We start from the raw sequence: 20,853 nt of genomic DNA, 5'->3' as shown, positions 1-20,853 counted from the left end.
CCCAGGTTCCTTCCAGAGTGACGATCCTTCCAAGGAAGGCGTCACCTTGCCTCTGGTACCGGTCCAACAAGTCCCATGCAATTGCATAATGTTGCCATTGTTGCACCCTGGACATTGTATGGGGTACCCAACGCGCTGCAGTTTTGTGGTATGCAATAATATTGCGCAGAATGTGGAGCACGGTTTTGTGACATATGCCTACCTCAGCAGCTAACTCCCATGCACCCCATCAATGATCAACATCCAGCAAAGAAGCAAGAAGCTGAATGTCAACATGGGGTCGTCCTGAACAATGGCTGTCCTGAATGGCATCCCTCCCTTCACGGAACAATTTCACCCATCATGCCAATGTGCGATATGGCAAAGCAGCATCACCACATGCTTCTCGCAGTCCCTGATAATAGTTTTGTGTACTATGACCTTGTGCAACTTCAATTTTTATCCAGGAGCACTGTTCTTGTTTCGTAAACATGTTGTTAGGGTGCTTGAACTGGGCTCCCACACTTCAAGACGATGCACAACGCAACTCAGTGAAACACAACCAGAGCCACTCATTGCACTACTTCAACTGAACTTCTGCTATCAGCTACAGATGGCGCCAGTGCCACCTGACACACATCTTTCACATTACAGCAGTGTTATCCCTACTTTTTATCCAACCCTTGTATATGACTAGAAATAAATTTAAATACTGCTCATGAGGGGCATATTATGTGATAAATCTGGCTAAATATTGACAGAGCAGGACACATTAATCTTATCAATAATTTCTTTGGTCCAAACCTCCTGTCCTTACTTTGTATAAAAAAAACAAGTTTATGGTATTATAGGTCTGCCCCTCTGTAATGACTTTTGAATAAACTGACAGGATTGCAGTAAAATTGGTACAAACATGTCTCAGAGGTACACACGGACCAATTACACTTTCTAATTTGTTGCCACAATAATGTTACTATGGCAGCCATGCAAACTTCATAGATGGCAGCAACACTAGACTCACACAGACCACAGTCCCAAAATTTGTGTCTTTGAAAAAGTCTACTTCTGTTAATGAATTAGTATATATAACCATACAAAACCTATTTTTAGCCTTTTGTTTGCTTATAATAACTAATGAACTAATGGAGCTAGGCATGTTGATAAATCATAATTCAGTGTACAATATCTGTACGGAACATGTTTTACATCTTAATAATTACAAATATGATCGGGCAGAATTTGAGGTTATATCTGGCTAAATTTAAGCCACAATCCAAATTCATACAACTTATGCATAGAAGTATATTACAAATTGCATTAATAATTTATGCTTGCCCCACAGAACAGAGAAACATATGAAGGGAAGTGGGTGTTGTGAGTTCTCACAGAAGATAGAACCCTTCACAGTCACTGCTGTGAGAACCTCAAACCCAACAGTCTTCCCAGAACTTCCCATTTTAGTATTTCTTTCATTCCTATTTTCTTCCACCCCTCTTCCTAGCTGCAGGAGTAAAGTAAGCCACATATAAAATATGGTGGCATTCAATTTGCTTCCAACAAGAAGGTGGCAATAACAATTACTGATTTTAGGCTTTCATGGTCATTAATCATTGATGTTGATTCTGTTCTTGAGTTGTTGCACTGTGTGGCTGTGTGCAATGAGCCAACATTTTGGAGGTACTTGTTGCCTCCAACCTGAAAATGGAGAGCATGCACCTCCAAAGTGGAGGCAGCACATACTTCAAAAACATCTGCACATCACCTACAACCACACAATGTAACAACCTGAGAAGAGAATTAACAATGATGAGGACAATAATATCAATGACAACAATGCTGATGACCATGATGGTAGTGAATATGATGGCAGCCAACAGAGAAGACCTGTAGCTTACTGTCAACTCTGAACTACTGTAAAATCTCGTATTCTCCACATGAATGCAGTTATGCTTTTCTGTTTTGAGGGATAACAGAGACATAGAAAAATCTGATTAAGAGGGTCTCAGTTGCAGTATGTTACATCCAGAATATCTAATTTCCACAAAGAAATAAATAAGATTCAGATACTAACACTTCTACAGCACTCCTAGAATTTAAAGCATATCACAGACAAAATTCTGCTGGGAAAGAACAATTAAGCACAAAAATCTGTGAAACACACTGAAATCACATACAAATAGCAGCAAGTAAGCATGTGACTCACCAGTGCCAGCTGGGGCCTGAAATTGATCAGGTTGCTCTTGTAGCCGATCCTGCATATGATGTTGGGGACTGTTAGAAGTGACAACCATCCTATCCAGTCCCGGCCTGTTACGGATCTCCATGTGAACTGGACCAGATGATGTTGATAATGTGTTCTCAAGCCCTGAACCATTTTGTTGCCATGCGTCCCCTTCTAATGTCCACGCATCCTGCGAGAACATCAGTCATTTCAGTTCCCCATCACCAGTATCACAAGACAAATCAGAAAGATTTCTTTCTTTGTCATGTCATTGACGTCAGTAGCCTGTCCCCTGTAATCATGTCATTGATGTCAGTAGCCTGTCCCCAGCCAACCGGTTCTTCTTGTCTAACCGCAACCTCCAAGTGCTATTGACCTCAAGTTTCCTGGATTCACTTGCCCTTCCCCCCCCTTCCCTTAGCACACAACACCATATATGGCCTTAATCGCTCTCCACTGCTCCTATTGGTCCGCTCTCCCTAACCACCCCCCCCCTGCCTACTTCGTATATAGCAGCGCCTTTCACTTCCTAATCATTACAGCTATTGCTCTCTGCATTCACAAGCCATTCACCTGCTCTGAAGATGGACGTGATACGTTCCTCCGAAACGTCGGCCAAAACGAAAAATACACGGCGCCAAAACCCAGAAGACAACTTTCTTCATAGTCATCGCCGTGAAAACCTCAAAACTTACAAAAAGATTTAGTTCAACAGTTTTACTACATGTACTCCACAGTTGAAACCAAGACACCAGAAATACACCTATCCACATGCAACACCTGGATGAACAGAACCTGGCGGTGAGTATATTTTACAGCTTTAAAACTGAATCACAAAGTCAATATTTAGCAACAGTGCTTAACACATATGGCTATATTTTTAAATACGATCTATTAAAATTTGTATGAAGAACAGCATGAGAGCATGGGTAGGGAGTTTTAGTAAATGACTGGCAGATATACAGCATTACTTTGAATATAATACACACATTTTTCACATTTTTTTCCAATTGAAAAATTGAGGTGCATCTTAAATTTGAGGAATGCACAATGTTTTTCCCTTTAAATTAAAAAACTGGATGCATCTTAAATTTGAGGGTGTCTCATATTCAAAATAATGTGGTATATGCTGAGGCATTGGTACAATAACCAATATGCATATATTTTTTTCCAAATGTTTTAATACATATTACATCTATGGTGCTCATGGCAATGAATGTGAAGATTAAAAAGATTACTAGTCTCATGGGATGCAATGCCATGTAATCTGATGGCAAGGTACCAAAGTTCTGGAGGAACCTTCCTCCTCCATCGTCAGTGGAGAACATAAGGTTGTATATGAAAACAACTTTTAGATAGATAACAGAGAGAGGAAACAGGGCTCAATTCAGGCCAAAAGGAAACAGCACACCATCCAATCTCCCCCTAAAATTTTCTCCATAATAATAATAATACTCCAATTCAGTTCCATTCAGTTATTTACTTATTTACATGCTGAGCTCAACAGCCAGTGACCAATTACAGAGTCAACATAAATACAAACAAAGTAATAATAATGATAACAAAAACAAACTCTCTTTCCCATGTTTAATCCCACAATTTTAGTGACTATTGTCTCCCATGTTGGTTCCCTTTCTTGCTCTCCATACATATGCACTCTTGTTTTCATGCACAGCTTGTTCTTCCATCCTGAAAATGGTGGCAGCTCCTCCAAAATGATGCTATCTTTCTACACCACTACAGAGCATAACATCCCAGAAGACAGTAAACTTCATGATTTCAATATAATTCATATCTTTGAAGTCTTTAGCTTGGGTCTCAACACATTTAGGATAAAGTCTATGGTCAGCATCAAAAAGAGCTCATGCCATATAACCTTTTCCTCAACTAATCTGTGATGAAGAACAATATTATAGATGTCTGTAAAGAGTGTAAGTTAAAATAACAACATGCAAAGGCATAAGTTCATTACAAGTGGAGTACAGAAACCCTTCACAAGTCAGGCAACTATGTTCCTGAAACTCAATACAGTTGGAGAGACCAAGGCCTTATGGGAATCTGGGATTATGGGAACTGCACACACTGTCAGTATTTATCTAAGGTTAATAAGTATGGCTATGCCTTCATTAAACAGAAAATATAATCAAGCCATTTACTAACTAAAACAATGAAATACCAGTTTTATTACTTATCTTAGACATTAATTTACTGAGGGATGAAGTTCATGATAACAACAATGATTATGCAGATCTCATAAAGGGAAGCAACTGATTTCTTATGGATACATGAGTTAAAAACCAAAATACATAAAATCACAGTTAGCAAATATGGATGCAAATGAAAAATCAAACATACTTAAAATCTATGGCTGGGAATGGATGGCTGAATTAAGCCATGACTTATGCGATTAACCAAAAACTCTGTGGTACACAACATTTAATGGAAAGTAAATAGTTATAAAACTGAACAAGAGAATTCTTGCCATTATGAAAGTGAAAGGATCATCACTGTCATCACAAAAGATAATTTATGTGATAAGGTAGAAAAATCAATTCAGTTTCTGACCTCCTTCCTGCCTCCTGCAGAGGTGACAATCAAAGCAACTCCAATTATTGTAGTAAAAACATTCTTGCAAAAGTCTTCAACATATATCAATATCAAAGCAATATTAATTTTAAAGGAGGGCAAGACAAATTAGTGGAAAGTATACCAGACGACTGGCCTCGATCTATACATACGAGTATACCAGCATCATTCTACAAGCCTATTAACTGATTTAATCAGTAACTTTTCCGTCCTACAACAGCAAGAGCTGTAGTTTCCCCACAGTGTTCAATTATTTTCAGTAACTGTTTCATGCCTGTTACCCAAGGAACCAAGCAAATGTTTCCAGCTTTCTCATCTTAGTCTACAATCCTGAAGATGTAAGCAGTACATTCCTTTTACATGTCGATAAATTTCTACCAGTCTCACTGTATCAAGTCCCACAAGATAGTATTCTTCTGACACTGTTGTGAAAACATGAAACTCACAGACTGAAGGCAAGTGAAATTAGTTGTTGGCCTTCATTCATCAAAATTCCTGTGCAAGATACTTACAGGGTCCACATGAATATGGAGAGGAGTAGAGAGCCGCTCCTGTTCTTCCCTAGTCACTGTGGTGCCTGCACCCAGTGAACCATTCAAGGCAGATGGAGCAACCTGAATTTCTGTGAAGTAAGAAAAATGACCTGTTCAGAAGTTATTTGGCACTAATGTCTGCAGTGACAAATGCTATATTTAATCGCATAAATCATGTCAGTGTGTAATTCTCATGCTCTCACTCTTCCCTGTCAAATTAGGAACATCATGTCACATGCTCCACCCTTACTTACATCTTTCTTAATAGATCACTGTGGTCGCGGTGCAAGGGCCAAGAAGGCCCACCCCTTACACATTCATACATCTTTCTTGCTAAACACAACGTTACTGTGCTTAAAACATCCCCAGTACTTCCCTGACTCTCTCTATGCAATTTTTTTCTGCTTCCATGACTGAAAAAAAATGCTAAAACGATGACAACATGGGAATATAGAGGCTATTCAAGAGGCTGTGACAATGGAGCTCACAGCCATTCCAAAAGAGGCATTCACCAGCTGCTTCCAGGACTTGCCGAAATGCTGGCAGCGGTAGAGACTGCGGAGGGGACTACTTTGAAGGGGACAGGAACCATTACTTAATAAGTCAATTCTGTATTTTTTACAGACTCAGTCTTGGAACTTTATGAACAAAGGTTGTAAAAGTAGACTTGAAAGGATTCTGATGATGGTGTATACTGTACTTCATTTGGCTTATTTTGGACTTCATCCATCGTCTAGTATGAAAAAGACAAAAGACCATGACATTTCGGAGACTGGATCTGTCTCCGTCTTCAGGTGAGTAGGGAAGGATAAACCTACTCAGTTGGGCCCATTAGAAAGAGCCAGTCTCAATCACTGGACCATACATACCACACATACCATACATACTAGACAATGGATGAAGTCCAAAATAAGCCAAAAGAAGTTGTATAAGTAGAATAATCAAGTATGACGACAATTTATACTTACGTGATTCATCACCGAAGGTACTCCTAAGTTCCAACTGTGAATCTAGTGTATCGGAACCACTGTTATCTTCTTCAGTGTTGTCACTTTCTGTAACATATGGTGTTTCACGCATATTCTGAATAACATTTCTTTGAAAGAATACAAGAAGTGACGACATAACAATGTCAAAAAGAGAATTATGAAAGTAACTAATAAACCACTGTATGCAACAAATAATGTAATTAAAGTGATAATTTTGTTGTCTTAGGTTGGAATTAAACATGAGTCTCTCACATTTCTATGCCATTCAGGATTATCTAGTGAGAATGCACAGATTTTCACATTGCTGAACAAAGGCATGAACACAAATCAGCTGTGAGTCATTAACATGAGTATTAGTTTCAAATTAATCTACTGGTAGCACATTCATGAGCGTTCACGTTATTACCTGGTGGAAAATTTATACTTATGAGGAAACAATACATGTGATGTACCATTTGGTGCAAGCAGTAAAGCGTATTATTTTACTGCAGAATTAAATGCAGAATTCCTATATTCTGTAAAACTGCCTTTACGCTACTGATATACTCATCACCATAAACAATACAAGTGAAAGAGATTATGAATACTTTATAACTTCAGCAAGACTTGAACCAAAATTAAATGTAGGACACATTGGTCCATGACTAATTACATTTTTTGGTTCTAATACCTTTCTTTTATTGCTAGTGGGGTGGGACTAAGTTCCTTATACTGCAGCCACTTCTGGCCCATTGTACCAACCCCAGATGATATGTGAGGCTGATTATGGAGCAATTGGTGGAATGAAGATTGGCAAGGGAAACCGAAGGGAAACCAGCGCCAGTTTGTCCACCACAAATCCCACTTGACTAGATCCTGGATCAAACCCAGGCCACCACGGTGGGAAGCCAGCGACTAACCACTTGAGCTATGGCGTAGCCACGCCAGAGAGTTAGGTGACCATCTGTTAGTTGGTTAGTTTACTAGTTCAGTAGTCAGTCAGTTGGCTGCCGTCAGTCAGTCAATCAACTGGCGGAAATGCATAGTGACAAATGTGAAAACTTAACATTTTAAAAATCATTTTAGAAAACGAAATAATAAATTCATAATAATATAAAAGACACCCGAATAAACAAAAAAATAAGATTTATTTTTAACCATTATCTCTTTAAGAAATAAAAGAGGAATGAAAAAAAGTACATATGTTAAGGTGATGGTAAAGTTGCCAATGAAGCCAAATGTCATTCCATGAAGGAATATGGAGGCAATGAAAGTAAGTCACACATATTCTGGATCCTGGCACTTGATGATGGTGCATGGTCAGCTTCATACTCTGACCAACTTTCATCCTGGAGAAAGTGCCATGGTACCCTCTGAATATGAGGAGATATCAGACCCAGAATTAATATGGATGTAGTGACATAAAAAAAAACTTCTGCCCAAATTTGGAATCAAACCCAAGTCATCAACCCTGTAAGCAATTCATTTCTGATTGTTATAAACCTAATTACGTAGATCAGGAGCACAGAAATAAAAAATAGTTGTTTTCGGATTTATTGAAGGCAAATTGATACAGCAAATGGCAATAATAATGAAAACTTTCACACCACTTATTGAAAATTCACAATTTCTACATATTATAGTTGTCTTAAAATGATCTAAAACTGTGCCATGTGTTCGGCAGACAACAGCAACATACAAATGTTAACATTCTGCAAAACAAGAACAAATGTCTTAAATGAAATTAGGTTGCTAAGTTTACATAATATGACTAAATTAAAATGAAGAAAAAGCACGATCAGCAGGAGTTTAATACACGGATGTCTTTCATACAGCCTTTCCAAAAGAACTGTTTTGTAAAACTATTGCAGTTTGTTGCCATATTTACTCTTATAATTTACATTCTTTATTGTTCCAGAAATCATGTCTGGTAGATGTGGTGCATAACATATGCAAAAGATTACCTTTCAGAGCATAATTTTACATGTTAGACTGAAGTGCTTACAACTGCAGGCAATATAACAACATGGTATGGACATTCCCCCCTATGGCCTCCACCAAGTGATGAACTGATGAAGCCCGAGACAAAAATGCCCCTTAATGAAACTTCTAGTAAGATATAATTTTAATGGGAAATGCAATTAAATCTGAGTACAATGTGGCAACATGGTATGGATATCTGTGCCTACATATTCCACCATGCAAATCCTTGATGAACATTGAGGTGAAAATGCTCCTTAACAAAATTCTGACTAACGCATAATTTTTTGGCCACGCCATAGCTCAAGCGGTTAGTCGCTGGCTTCCCACGGCAGCAGCCCAGGTTCAATCCCGGGTGTGGTAAAGTGGGATTTGTGGTGGACAAAGTGGCACTGGGGCAGGTTTTCTCCCAGTACTTCGGTTTCCCCTGCCAGTCTTCATTCCACCAATTGCTCCACAATCACCCTCACCTATCATATGGGGCTGGTACAATAGGCCAGAAGTGGCCGCAGTACGAGGGACTTAGTCCCACCCTCACTAGCAATAAAAAAAAAGCATAACTTTAGAGGAAAGTGTGTTTAAGTTGAAGCCAATGTGGCAACACATTATGGATATCTGCACCTACATATTCCGCCAAAAGGTTCCAAAGACTCAAGACAACACCCCGCCACCCCCACCCCCCAATTCTTGACCATTGCACAATTTTTACACAAAATGTGATTAACAATGAATAAGATGTGGCAAGGTGGTATAAATATTCATAACTGTGGACTTTATCATGCAATCTGTTGACAAATACTGAGAAAAAATTGTCCATTGAGAGTGCTTTCACTGATTAAGAAGTTTTGCAGAAAATGAGATTAGGATTAAATGTGATATGGAAACATAGCAAGGATACTTGCCACCTATGGATTCCATCATGAAATTCACTAACACTGAGACAAAATTTTCACTTATGCACAATTTTCACAGAAAATGTGATTAGGGTTTCCATACCATGTTGCCATACTCCATTTGACTTTAATCACATTTTGTGTAAAAATCAAGCACTGCTCAAAATTTTATCAGAAATAAAAATACGGCAATGTTTCTCCCAAAAATTACTGTGTGAAAGCATGGGTGCATGAATTATGCAGGTGTAAACTAAAAAAGTAAATATGGTAACAGTTTCCACCTTGTAACTACATTTCCTTATAGACTTCTGACAACTGTCAAAATTCTGTCATTTGTGTTTCTGAGAATTTAGTCGCTGTATTTACCTGAATCTAAGTTGACCACAGGTGGTCTGTGGGGGGTCCTATAAATGGTCTGTGGAGTGATCCAAGCTGAAAACCAAGAATATGATCAAGCTGAATGTGGAGTTCATCATGAGACTCACATTCTGAAAGCTTCCTGAAAATTACATAAAGACAGTGTCTTTTCTCTGCTAATTCAATTGCTGTTTCTTTTCAGCAGAAATGGCTGAGGATTGGTGGTTCTGTGATAAAAGCTGAGAACCATAATAATAAAATAGAAGAACTTTATTAAATTAAATAAAAAACTATGCAGAGAAACAATAGGTACGTTTTACTCAACAAATCACTTTGTATATTCTCATCACTAAAACGGTTCCACTACCCACCATCTCCATATAATCATTATCTTATTTTGTAAGGGCTAAATCAATTAGAAAGGTAGCTTTTATTTAGCCTGCAAGATGAAACAATACCTTAAAAGATACAGGAAGGTATAAAGATTAAATACCTTTGTTGGTTTAACGTTTTTTCAACTGCACATATTACGCAGAAAGATGAGTGTGACTGATAAATTGGGATGAGGAAAAAAGCAGTCACAGCCTATATCACAATATTTGTCCAGAGGGACTGAGGAAATCCATGAAAAGCTTCAGCCAAAGAAAACTGCGCATAGGGCTGAGGATCAGATTCAGACTCTCCCACATATAAAGCAGTGGTACTAACCACTGACATGTACTGTTTGGTGAAATATTTGAAATTTTCCTTTAGAAGAGTTAATTGTTTGAACTTTCGCTTCATTCCAACCAAAGAGTTACTAATGTTAATTTAAAAATGGGATGGGAGTTGCCTTACAAATTAAATCACATGCCAACATTTTAGTTAACGCATTTCTTTCTGGTGAAATATACAGGCACCCAATGGAGCATAATCTTGCCTGACCACTCAATTAAATCAATACTACTTTCACGCTGATCACTATTGTAATTCATAATGAAAATGACATCTCACCTTCTGATACGGGGGCTGAGACTTCTGATGGATACTGTACAGGTTCTTCATACCCACTGAAGAAGGGCAACAGTTGGCTCATTATATGTACCACTTCATCCATGGAGGGGCGACTGGCGGGGTTTTTATCCCAGCAACTAAGACAGCATATATTTAAAAGATTTACGTTAGTCACAAAATGAAAGACAAAACCATATAGTGTTAAAATAACTTAAAGACAAAAGTTCTCACCTTCAAAGAGAGAAATCCTGTAAGGATTCACAACCATATTACACAGCAATGGCACATTTTAAATATTTAATGTGATACTGGCATATAAGAAATATCGTAATAATTGCCAATCCACATACTTTTATAACTAGTGGAATGCTCAAAGGTACAGATCACAAAATTACAATCTTGTGTAATTATGGACATTTTTACACAGAAGTAAAAATTACATTTTCATCGTTTGAAAGCATTCTTCAATTCACTGATGGCTTGTTAGGCCTCTCAGTTTCACCACAGTCTGTTAGCCAACATTTCCATGTTTCCTGCTGGGTCATCCCATATCACTCCAACAGGCCATCTCTTACCCAATGATTCCCTCTCCCACAGCACAAATGCTGGGTTCAGAATTTGGGAGGAAGAATTATGAGATGAAAGACACAAGCTTAAAAGATGGCAAGTTTCTATGCAAAGTAAAAGGCTATATAACAACTAACTGAATTCACTATGAAAATATAATATGTGGTGCTACCCAAAAGTTCCTGAAATATATTAATAAAAACTATTACGTCTTACCTGGATCTTATTCTGCACCATCATCTTCAAAGTAGACCCCTTGGGGGCGCATACACCGATCCCAGCATTTCTGCCACTTTTGAAATGCATCCTGGAAGTCTTTCTTTGTTAGAGTGTTTAATACCGTCTGCGTTTCAGCTTGAATTTCCTCAACTGTATCAAATCATGGCCCCTTCAACTTGATATTCATCTTGGGGAAGAGAAAGAAGTCGCATGGAGCTAAGTCTGGCGAGTACAGTGGGTGGGGAATGACTGCCATCTTGTTTTTAGCCAAAAATTCCTGCAAAATGTAAGATGTATGCGGTTGCGCACTGTCATGGTGGAGTACCCAGTCATTTGTGCGCCACTTCTCTGGACGTTTTCTCCTCATTACCGCCCTCAAACACCGTAGAACATCACGATAGAACTCTTTATTGATTGTCTGACCAGGAGGGACGAACTCCTTATGAACAATCTCATCAATATAAAAAAAAACAAAAACAGATCAACATGGACTTAATATTGCTCTTGACTTGTCGAGCTTCTTTTTGGCTGAGGTGAAGAAGAGCTCTTCCATTGTGACGATTGCTGCTTACTTTCAGGGTAGTAAATATGAACCCAACTTTTGTCACCAGTCACAACCTTTGAAAGAAAGTTTGGACCTCTTGAAGCTGTTGTTGAAGTTCCCTGCAGACTTCCAAGAGATGATGCTTCTGTTCATTTTGCAGCAGTCATAGCACAAACTTTGCCACAATCTTCATGTTCAGTTCCTCTAACAAAATTCGTTGACATGTACCATAACTTAGCCCCAAGGTGTTACAGAGGTCTTGGATGGTCAGTCTACAATCTTGCAGAATCAGATCCCTAACTTTCATGACATTTCCTGGTGTAGTGCCAGTTGAAAGCCGTCCCGAACTAGCATCATCATCATCATCATCAGTCAATGTTCAGCTATTTTTTAAACGTTTATACCAGTCGTAAGTTTGTGTCTGGCCTAAACTGTTGTCACCAAAAGCTTGCTTCAACATTTGATGCGTTTCTGTAGCAGTTTTCCCATGTTTAAAACAAAACTTTATACACACTGCTCTCTCAGGTCAACCACTGCAAAACCGCAAACTCACGGAAACACGATGGAAATACGTTCACCAACAATAAACCCAACCACTCAACTCAACACCGCTTGCCACACTGATTCAAGAAGGGTGCATGGGGAGGCACCTAGCAGTATTTTGATGTACTCATAACCATTTGCGCGCACAATTCAAATTTTGGGAACTTTTTGATAGCACCACATAAATAAAATGAAAAAAATTTCCATAAATAGGGGGAGGCAGGATGTTGCTAATCACTATAAAATCTGACACCCAAAAGTGCCATCATGTATGATCCAGCAATAATCAATGGAAGAAATGTTATAAGCAAAATAAAGCATTATAGAACAGTACGATGTTAACTACACAAAATACAAAATTTAATATGAGATGAGTCTAACCTAGTTCATGCTTTTAATGAGGAAGTAAAGAAAACCACAAGAATCTTTGGCAAAAAAACTGATCACCAGGCCAGAATTCTAACAACAAATATACCACCAAAAGGCAAATAAGATGTATTACCATACAGCAGACTATTACAATATACACAAATTTTAAAGAATGCTTTAACTTCACTAAACAAGGTGTGTCTACGAAAGTATTCAAAGATGTTTAATTTAACTGCCTCACCTTGTCATCAGTTGCTCTATTGGTTTCGGACAGCCACTGATTAGTGGTGGCCGTTCACCTGTGTGGACAGCCCACATAATGCGAAATGCTGAGCCCCCAATATCATCAAAAGGTTTCCTGCGACTCAGGACTTCCCAAAGTATAATGCCCCAACTGAAGACATCACACTTTTCTGTGTAGTTGGAGCCTGTAGTGACAGCAAAACATCTAGCAACAACATAAGTGAAATCCACATTGTTCATTAAATTTATGGTCCGTACAGCAGTTGCAAAGCTCACGATAAATGAAAATCAAAAAGGAAACTGTGTAGTCATGGCCAGTTTAAGATACTGACCTAGAAGTGATTTGAAACATCTCATGTACCATTTGACACTATACAGTATGAGCTACATAGTGCATCATTAAACAGATTATAAGTAAGCAAACAATTCAGTCTAATATTTCATACCATGTAACATATTCTGTGGAACATGCTGAAGGTCACCTTCTGTAATTTCTAGGATGGCATTCTAAATATTGATTGTAAAGCCTAAAATATGGGTTCATTATTTTTGTACACTTCCAGTTTCAAATTTCCCCAGTGATAAAACAGAAACACACATTCAGACCTGAGGAAATGTGACCAGTATAGATCTCTACTAATTAGTTTTTCATCCCACTGAATTCTCTGTACTGTCATCCTACAGATTAAGTACAGTACATCTTCTATGTCTCACCATGGATGGACACATGAATGCAAGAGCAAATTGGTGACAGAACCAAACCTACCACGAATCACAGCAATGAACTCTGCACTAGTTAATGCAGCACCAATATTGTGGCAGTCTGATTACACTAACACATGATTATTTCACCGAGTTCCCCACATGTAATTTTTCTTTCTGAAAAAACTTAAAGAACATTCTACAAAAACAATCTATGTGGATACTGCACAGATCAAAACCCGGAACGCTACTCTAAAAATCACATGCTGTGGGCTTTTAACATATGTCAAGATTTGTTACATCAATATGAACTTTGCTCTAATATTAAAGGATAACACTGTCAGGAGATTTTATAAAATTTCATTTAAGTGAAAAGGACACCTGATATAAACATGGATTTTCCCACTGCTCTTATAAATTATGTTTCTGATACAAGTAAATTTACCTTCAAACACTTCTGGTGCCATCCAAGCAGCACTTCCTTTGTTATTAGTCATGTATGTCTTCTTATCACATGCTGTTCCAAAATCACAAATCTTGAGCACCTTACCACCCATAATAAGCAGAAGGTTTGGTGGTTTTAGATCCCTACAACACATACAATGAACACACCAAAAATGAGAGAAAACCCTTGTGACGCTTAGTTACAAACGGTGTAGAATAATAAAATATTATCAGCAAGTTAGGCACTAAAGTACATTAAAAACAGAAAGTTAGACTTCAATAAGAAATATCAGTGAAATATTAGGTAAGAGATAAAATATTGACAAAATGTTAGGCATCAAGCAAACTTCATATGCTACTACAGCATGTTTCACAGAATGCATTTAATCAAATTTTCTGCCTTCAAAAAGTGGCTGTTCATGTTTACTTTTATGCATATAACTAAATTCACATTGGACACATACACACAGAAGGTTTTGCTGCTATGTAAGTATTTCTTAAATATAAGAATCCCAGCAGCACAAAATATTATGGACACTGAACACAATATTCATTAAGAAAAAACGGCGATTCTTTATGTTCAGTTAACAATCCTTCGTGAGATGTACAGGTTATTGAATGAGAAATGGCACTGTAAGAGCAGTGACTGAAGACTATGGTCACCTGATAACCAGTGGCACTAGAAAAATTTTGGCTGGTAACTTAATTCCATTTGGCATACCGGAGTTGGGAGTTTGGAGTTTTGGCAAGCTCATTTTGTCACTTGTGAAACAGGGGAAATGGTCAACCACATCCAAAGACATTAAGCTCAACACAATTAGTATATTAAAACAACTAATATTTTAAATTCAAATTCTGTCCCCCCCCCCCCATTATCTTATGTCCGACCCATGTGATTAGGACAAACTCCATAACAGGAAAAACCTCAATCTCGTACGCTAAGCAGAGTAAAAAGCCATAGCTAGTGCCACAAAATACTGATCTACCTCTTCCTGATGACCAAAATATATATTTGGCCAACAGATATCCAAACATTTTTCAATCCTCATGTGGGAAGATGAGAAAGGAATGGAAATGTATATTTTTAAGGTGCTATCCAGTATTAACCTGGAACAGACCGTGCCATAGCTCAAGTGGTTAGTCGTTGGCTTCCCAACGCGGTGGTCCGGCTTCGATCCCGTGTCTGGTCAAGTGGGATTTGTGGTGGACAAAGTGGCACTGGGGCAGGTTTTCTCCGAGTACTTTGGTTTCCCCTGCCAATCTTCATTCCACCAATTGCTCCACAATCACCCTCTCCTACCATCTGGGGCTGGTACAATAGGCCAGAAGTGGCCGCAGTACAAGGGACTTAGCCCCAACCCACTAGCAATTAAAAAAAAAACCTGGAATAATTAGGAAAACCCACAAAAAACATTACTTATTACAGTCGGTCCCTGTACCAGAATTCAAACTAGGACTTCCGAAATTGAAGCCAGTGGTGCTAACTACTGATCACTACACTCGTATGTACGAAAACAAATCAGAAAAACATTAATCACTGCAACAGAAAACCAGATAATATGAATATATGCAATTTAAAATAACAAATTAAACAGCATTTGCAGCTTATTTCAGTCCACATCAGGAAACAAAGTACAAAGAAACAGAATACCGTGACTGCTACTTCTATAGTACATTATTCAGTTATATGAAATTTTACATACTAATGACAACGGAGCATAAAAGTCCCTCATGCAGAGTATAAAAGACTGATTCATATATTATTTACTCTTCATGCAAACAAAACATTTTAGATTATATTTTGAAATTCTGTATAGAAAACAGCATTACCTGTGTATTAAAGCTTTCGGTTTCATGTTGTGAAGATAGGCAACACCTTTCGCACATTGTAGTGCCCAACTCATGGCATGCCCAGCAGTGTAAATGGGCAGTGGAGTATTATGAAGAACTAAACAAACACCAGAATTTAATATATATAAAATCAGACAAAAAATATAAAAGATGTACAATGTAGATGTGGACACAAGAATGCAAAAACAATGAACAAAAGTAAAAATATAAACTGCATCCAGTTATCATATATCCTCTACCTCCCAACACATTCAATCTGCTTCAAAGATTAAGTTAGAAGTTTGGCAACTCAGGAGTCATAAAATATTAAAGGTATATTTGAGAGTCACCAAAACAACTGATAATAAGACAATATTAAAATGTTTAATATTCACGTATTTTTTACATACCACTACAATCAATCAATTAATCAATCAATTTATTTGTTCCAAGAATCCATATTTGGAGATACAACCTCCAGATATAGAACAAGTCAATAACTACATATTAATATAACATACATATCGTACATGAGTCAACAATACTATAAGCGAACATCCAACAATTTTTTTATAGATTAAGTGAGGACAAGATATTTGTCATAACATACAACCATAACACACTCACTTCAGAATTAAATGGACATAAATTCATCAACAGAATAAATGGAATGTTTCAACAGAAAGGATTTTAAGTTCCTCTTAAAACAGTTATTTCTTTTTTTAATTTTATCTGCTCAGGGACCTTATTATATAAGGTGTACACATATTTATGACACTTTTTTTTAAAAAGAACTGTATTGCAATGATTTACATGTAGATTTAGTTTTCTTTGCGTGTTGTAATTACTGATGGCCACATTTTTTGCCATAAAGTCTTTACCTTTTTTAATAAAACATATAACTTCAAAAATGTATAGCACAGCCAATGTTAAAATATTATAATCTTTAAAAATTTGTGGCATTACATTTGATTATTAACCCTACTGATAATTCGAAGGACCTTTTTTGCAGTTTAAAGAGTTTGTCACATTTGTTATCACCTCCTCATAATATAATACTGTACAGCAGACAAGACTTGAAATTTGAAAAGTAGATATTTCTTATCATATATAGGCTTATAATTTCTTTTAATGTTTTTATCATATAAACTACTTTGCATAGCTTAGTTTTTAAAAATCGAGCATGGGCACCCCATTTTAGGTTTTCTGTGATGTAACTACTTATTGATTGATTGATTGATTTATTTCGTCACTGTAGATCATTGTACATGATATATGACAAGTCAAGTTAATTCTGAATATTAACAATTTGATATATAAGTAGATTAAAATTACAATAGTTACAATTTTTTACATTCTTATTTGTGGAGAATTTGATGGAATGAACATTGGCAGGGGAAACCGAAGTACTCGGAGGAAACCTGCCCCAGCGCCATTTTGTCCATCACAAATCCCACTTGCTCAGATCACAGTGGTGGGAAGCCAGCGACTAATCGCTTAAGCTATGGCGTGGCCTTAGAATAATGATATTGATAGCTAATGTGATGTTCTCAGCAGATTGGTGCCCTTCTTGATGGCCTGGTATTCTCTATCTCTCTCTAAGCGGCCTACGTAGACGTCCCTCCATCTCATGATGTCCTTTCTATCACATCCAACATGGTGTCTTGATTCCTTTAAGCAGAAGAGAACTGCGCAGTATACATTCATAGCATGCTGGTATAAGCTCAACAAGTCACTTATTCTTGAATTATCTGGTAATATTGATATTAACTAGGATTTATCCCCAAACAAGAAGAATTCATCTATACTATAAAAACAATGTTCAAGGAGAAATGTTTTCAAAGTCTTTTTAAATTTGTATAGTGCTGGTATGTCCTTTATATATTGCGGCAAGTGGTTTAAAAGACGAAGTCCAATATTATTGAAGTTGTTTTTACACAGACTCGTCCTACATGGAACTATGAATAAGTTGTCTTTTTTTCTTGTATTGTGTGAGTGTACTGCTGAATTAGTGATGAAAACATTCAAGTTGGATTTCATGTAAACTAATATTTCATATATATACAGACTTGGTAGAGGTAATATATGTAACAATTTAAAATATTGTTTGCAGCTGGTTGTTTTTTGTATTTGCATTATAGTTCTAATAGCTCTCTTTTGTATCTTAAAGATCAATTTTGCATTCGCTGAATTGCCCCAGAATATCAATCCATATGATAGCAGGGATTGAAAATACGCATAGTATAAAGCAAGAACAGTCTCTAATCCTGATACTTTTTTGACTATTCGCAAGCCAAAACATATTTTACATAACTTACTTGCTAGTGTTTGAGTATGTGTGGACCAGCTTAATTTTTTGTCTAACGACATTCCCAAAAATTTGGTATGTTCTGTATAATTGATGACTTTATCATATAGTTTTATTGGTGGGCATTCTGGCTGTATTTTTTGTGGTTGGTGAAAGGATATTGCTATCGTTTTTTCTTTATTAATAATTAATCTGTTACTTTCAAACCATTCTGTGAGTTTATTTATTAATGCGTTTATTTTCCTTTGGACAACATTAACACTATTTCCTGATATAAAAATACTTATATCATCGGCAAAAAACGTTAGTTTTCCTTGTTCAATACCTGCTTCTAGATCATTAATATATAGCAAAAATAAAATTGGTCCAAGAACAGAACCTTGTGGGACTCCATGTCTTACGGGTCTACTCTGAGATAGATAGTTAATGCTTACATTCGCTTCTCTACATCTATATGTGATTTCCACTTTCTGTTCTCTTCTTTCTAGATATGTTTGAAACCATTTTAGTGCAACCCCTCGTATTCCCATTCTTGTCATCTTTCTTAGCAATATGTCATGATTAACTAGGTCAAACGCTTTTGACAGATCCAGAAATAACCCTATACTTACTTCTTTCTCATCTAGCGATTTATAGACCCCTTCTATGAACTCTGCAATTGCTGTTTTTGTTGTTTTTCCTTTGCAAAACCCATGCTGTTTGTTACTAATTAAACTGTGGTTATTTAAAAAGGATAAAAGTCTTTTATGCATAATTTTTTCAATTATTTTTGAAAAAACAGAAATTAGTGATACTGGTCTATAATTCGCAACATCCGTTTCGCTTCCTTTCTTATACAAGGGTTTCACTTTTGCCATTTTTAGCTGGTCAGGGAAGTATCCGGTTGAGAGTGACTGATTTATTGTATATGTTAAGGCAGATATTATCTTGGGATAACATTTTTTGATGATATACTCTGGGATGTCATCTATACCTGTTGATTTTTTGTTACCAAGTCTTTTGATTATGCCAACCACTTCCTCTTCAGTAGTTGGGATTAAGAACATACTGTTGTTGTTATACTTTACTGCATTGTCATTAGCTTCTTTGTTTGTATATAATGATTTGTCGTTTAAGATTTTGTGTGCAATGCTTGTATAATATTCATTGAAAACATTTGCTATAATTTTTGGATCCTGTGTATTTCCTCCTTCAGTGTTTATTTCAATATTTTTATTTTTTTTCCGACTGCCTAGCTCCTCCTTTATTAGGTCCCACATAGCCTTTGGTTTATTTCCGGAAGTTCTTATTTGTATGTTATTAGATAATTTTTTTGCTTCACTGATCACTTTGTTATAAATTTTCTTGTACTGACCATAGTATTTTTTAAATTCTTCTGATATATTCCCTTCTTTCATTAGCCTATTAAGAAATCGAAGTCTATTTCCTGATACCCTTATACCTGAGGTAATCCATTTGTTTTCATGCTGTTTACTTTTTACCCATTTTTTTGGTATTGCTATTTCATAATAATACTGAAAAGTATCTAGAAATTCATTATATGCATTGTTCGCTGATTTTTGTTTAAAAAAAATGCTTAAAAATCTCAGTTCTGATTTATAGGTAATTTCTATATTTTAAAAATTTATTTGTGGTCTTAATGGAACTCTCATTTGTTTTGGATGAAATGACATAGCAGATTTCTTTTTTTAGTTTATTATGAGATTATTTTTCTCAAACCATATTTCTAGCTCTCTCATCACGTTTTTTTTTATTTTATGTTGAAGGTCAACTTCATCCGATCCAGTAATTACCACATTCCACTCTGCAGAGATCATCAGCAGGTGGTTTACAAACACATTTCCATCAGCACTGTACATTTTAATATCAGTTCTATTATCAACTGCTGTATTGATGACTCTCAAATATACCTTTAATACATAATACACAACAGGATGCAAAATATAAAAGTCATAAAATATGATATGCAGGTTGGTTTTGATGGTCCAAAACAATTAGACAAGTCCATAAAGAAGTTTTATTCCACAAAATCTTTTGTTACTAATATAATTAATAACTTCTGCTGGCTTCACACAAATATTGTCATCATTTGGGCCCATAAAAGCATGTGGGTTCTGAATATGACCCACATACACACCTCATCAAATCTGAGATTAATATTACTAGGAATAACCAATGGGTAAAGAATGATATAACTCAATTGCACAGGAATTAATACTGAAAAAACAATACCTAATATCACAAGAATTTAAGGCAAATTTGCAAAAAGAAAATTTAGATTTTCAGAATATGGAACACTTCTGCAAATTATAATGGAGGCTATCTTGTAAACCAATAGCTTAAAATTACTCTGAGTGTTCTGATACAAAAATTGACAAAAAATTAAAATAAATACAGCTTTGATTCAAGATTTCTATCTTCTGGGGTATGGTGCCATGCAGTCTGGTAGGAAGGTTCTCAAACATTCTGGTACTTTCATACCAAATTATACGATGTCCCATCACAGACAACATAGCTCTTCACTGTATGATTTTAAGCTTTCATGGTGAATAAATGCACTAAATTTTCATGGGC

The 20,853-nt window shown here is 36.6% G+C and overlaps 1 protein-coding gene across 2 annotated transcripts in view; it reads right to left on the bottom strand.

The window, feature by feature from the left end:
- LOC111862208 (mitogen-activated protein kinase kinase kinase 7) overlaps positions 1-20,853 on the bottom strand; it is a 60,744-nt gene that overhangs the window by 36,169 nt on the left and 3,722 nt on the right. Inside the window, exons 3-10 of one of the 2 annotated variants that reach the window (XM_023847421.2) lie at positions 15,972-16,089; positions 14,143-14,285; positions 12,994-13,180; positions 10,511-10,647; positions 9,527-9,592; positions 6,288-6,374; positions 5,299-5,408; positions 2,183-2,390 (exon numbers count right to left, since the gene is read on the bottom strand). In XM_023847421.2, coding sequence (XP_023703189.1) covers positions 2,183-2,390; positions 5,299-5,408; positions 6,288-6,374; positions 9,527-9,592; positions 10,511-10,647; positions 12,994-13,180; positions 14,143-14,285; positions 15,972-16,089 — 1,056 coding nt within the window. The remainder of the gene's footprint in view (positions 1-2,182; positions 2,391-5,298; positions 5,409-6,287; positions 6,375-9,526; positions 9,593-10,510; positions 10,648-12,993; positions 13,181-14,142; positions 14,286-15,971; positions 16,090-20,853) is intronic. The other variant, XM_023847427.2, reaches the window with a different exon arrangement.

The sequence above is a fragment of the Cryptotermes secundus genome, unplaced genomic scaffold (assembly GCF_002891405.2).
Source record: "Cryptotermes secundus unplaced genomic scaffold, Csec_1.0 scaffold559, whole genome shotgun sequence".
In the NCBI taxonomy this organism is placed as follows: domain Eukaryota; kingdom Metazoa; phylum Arthropoda; class Insecta; order Blattodea; family Kalotermitidae; genus Cryptotermes; species Cryptotermes secundus.
Note: the sequence above shows the minus strand (reverse complement) of the source record. Positions and strands in the feature narration are given on the sequence as shown.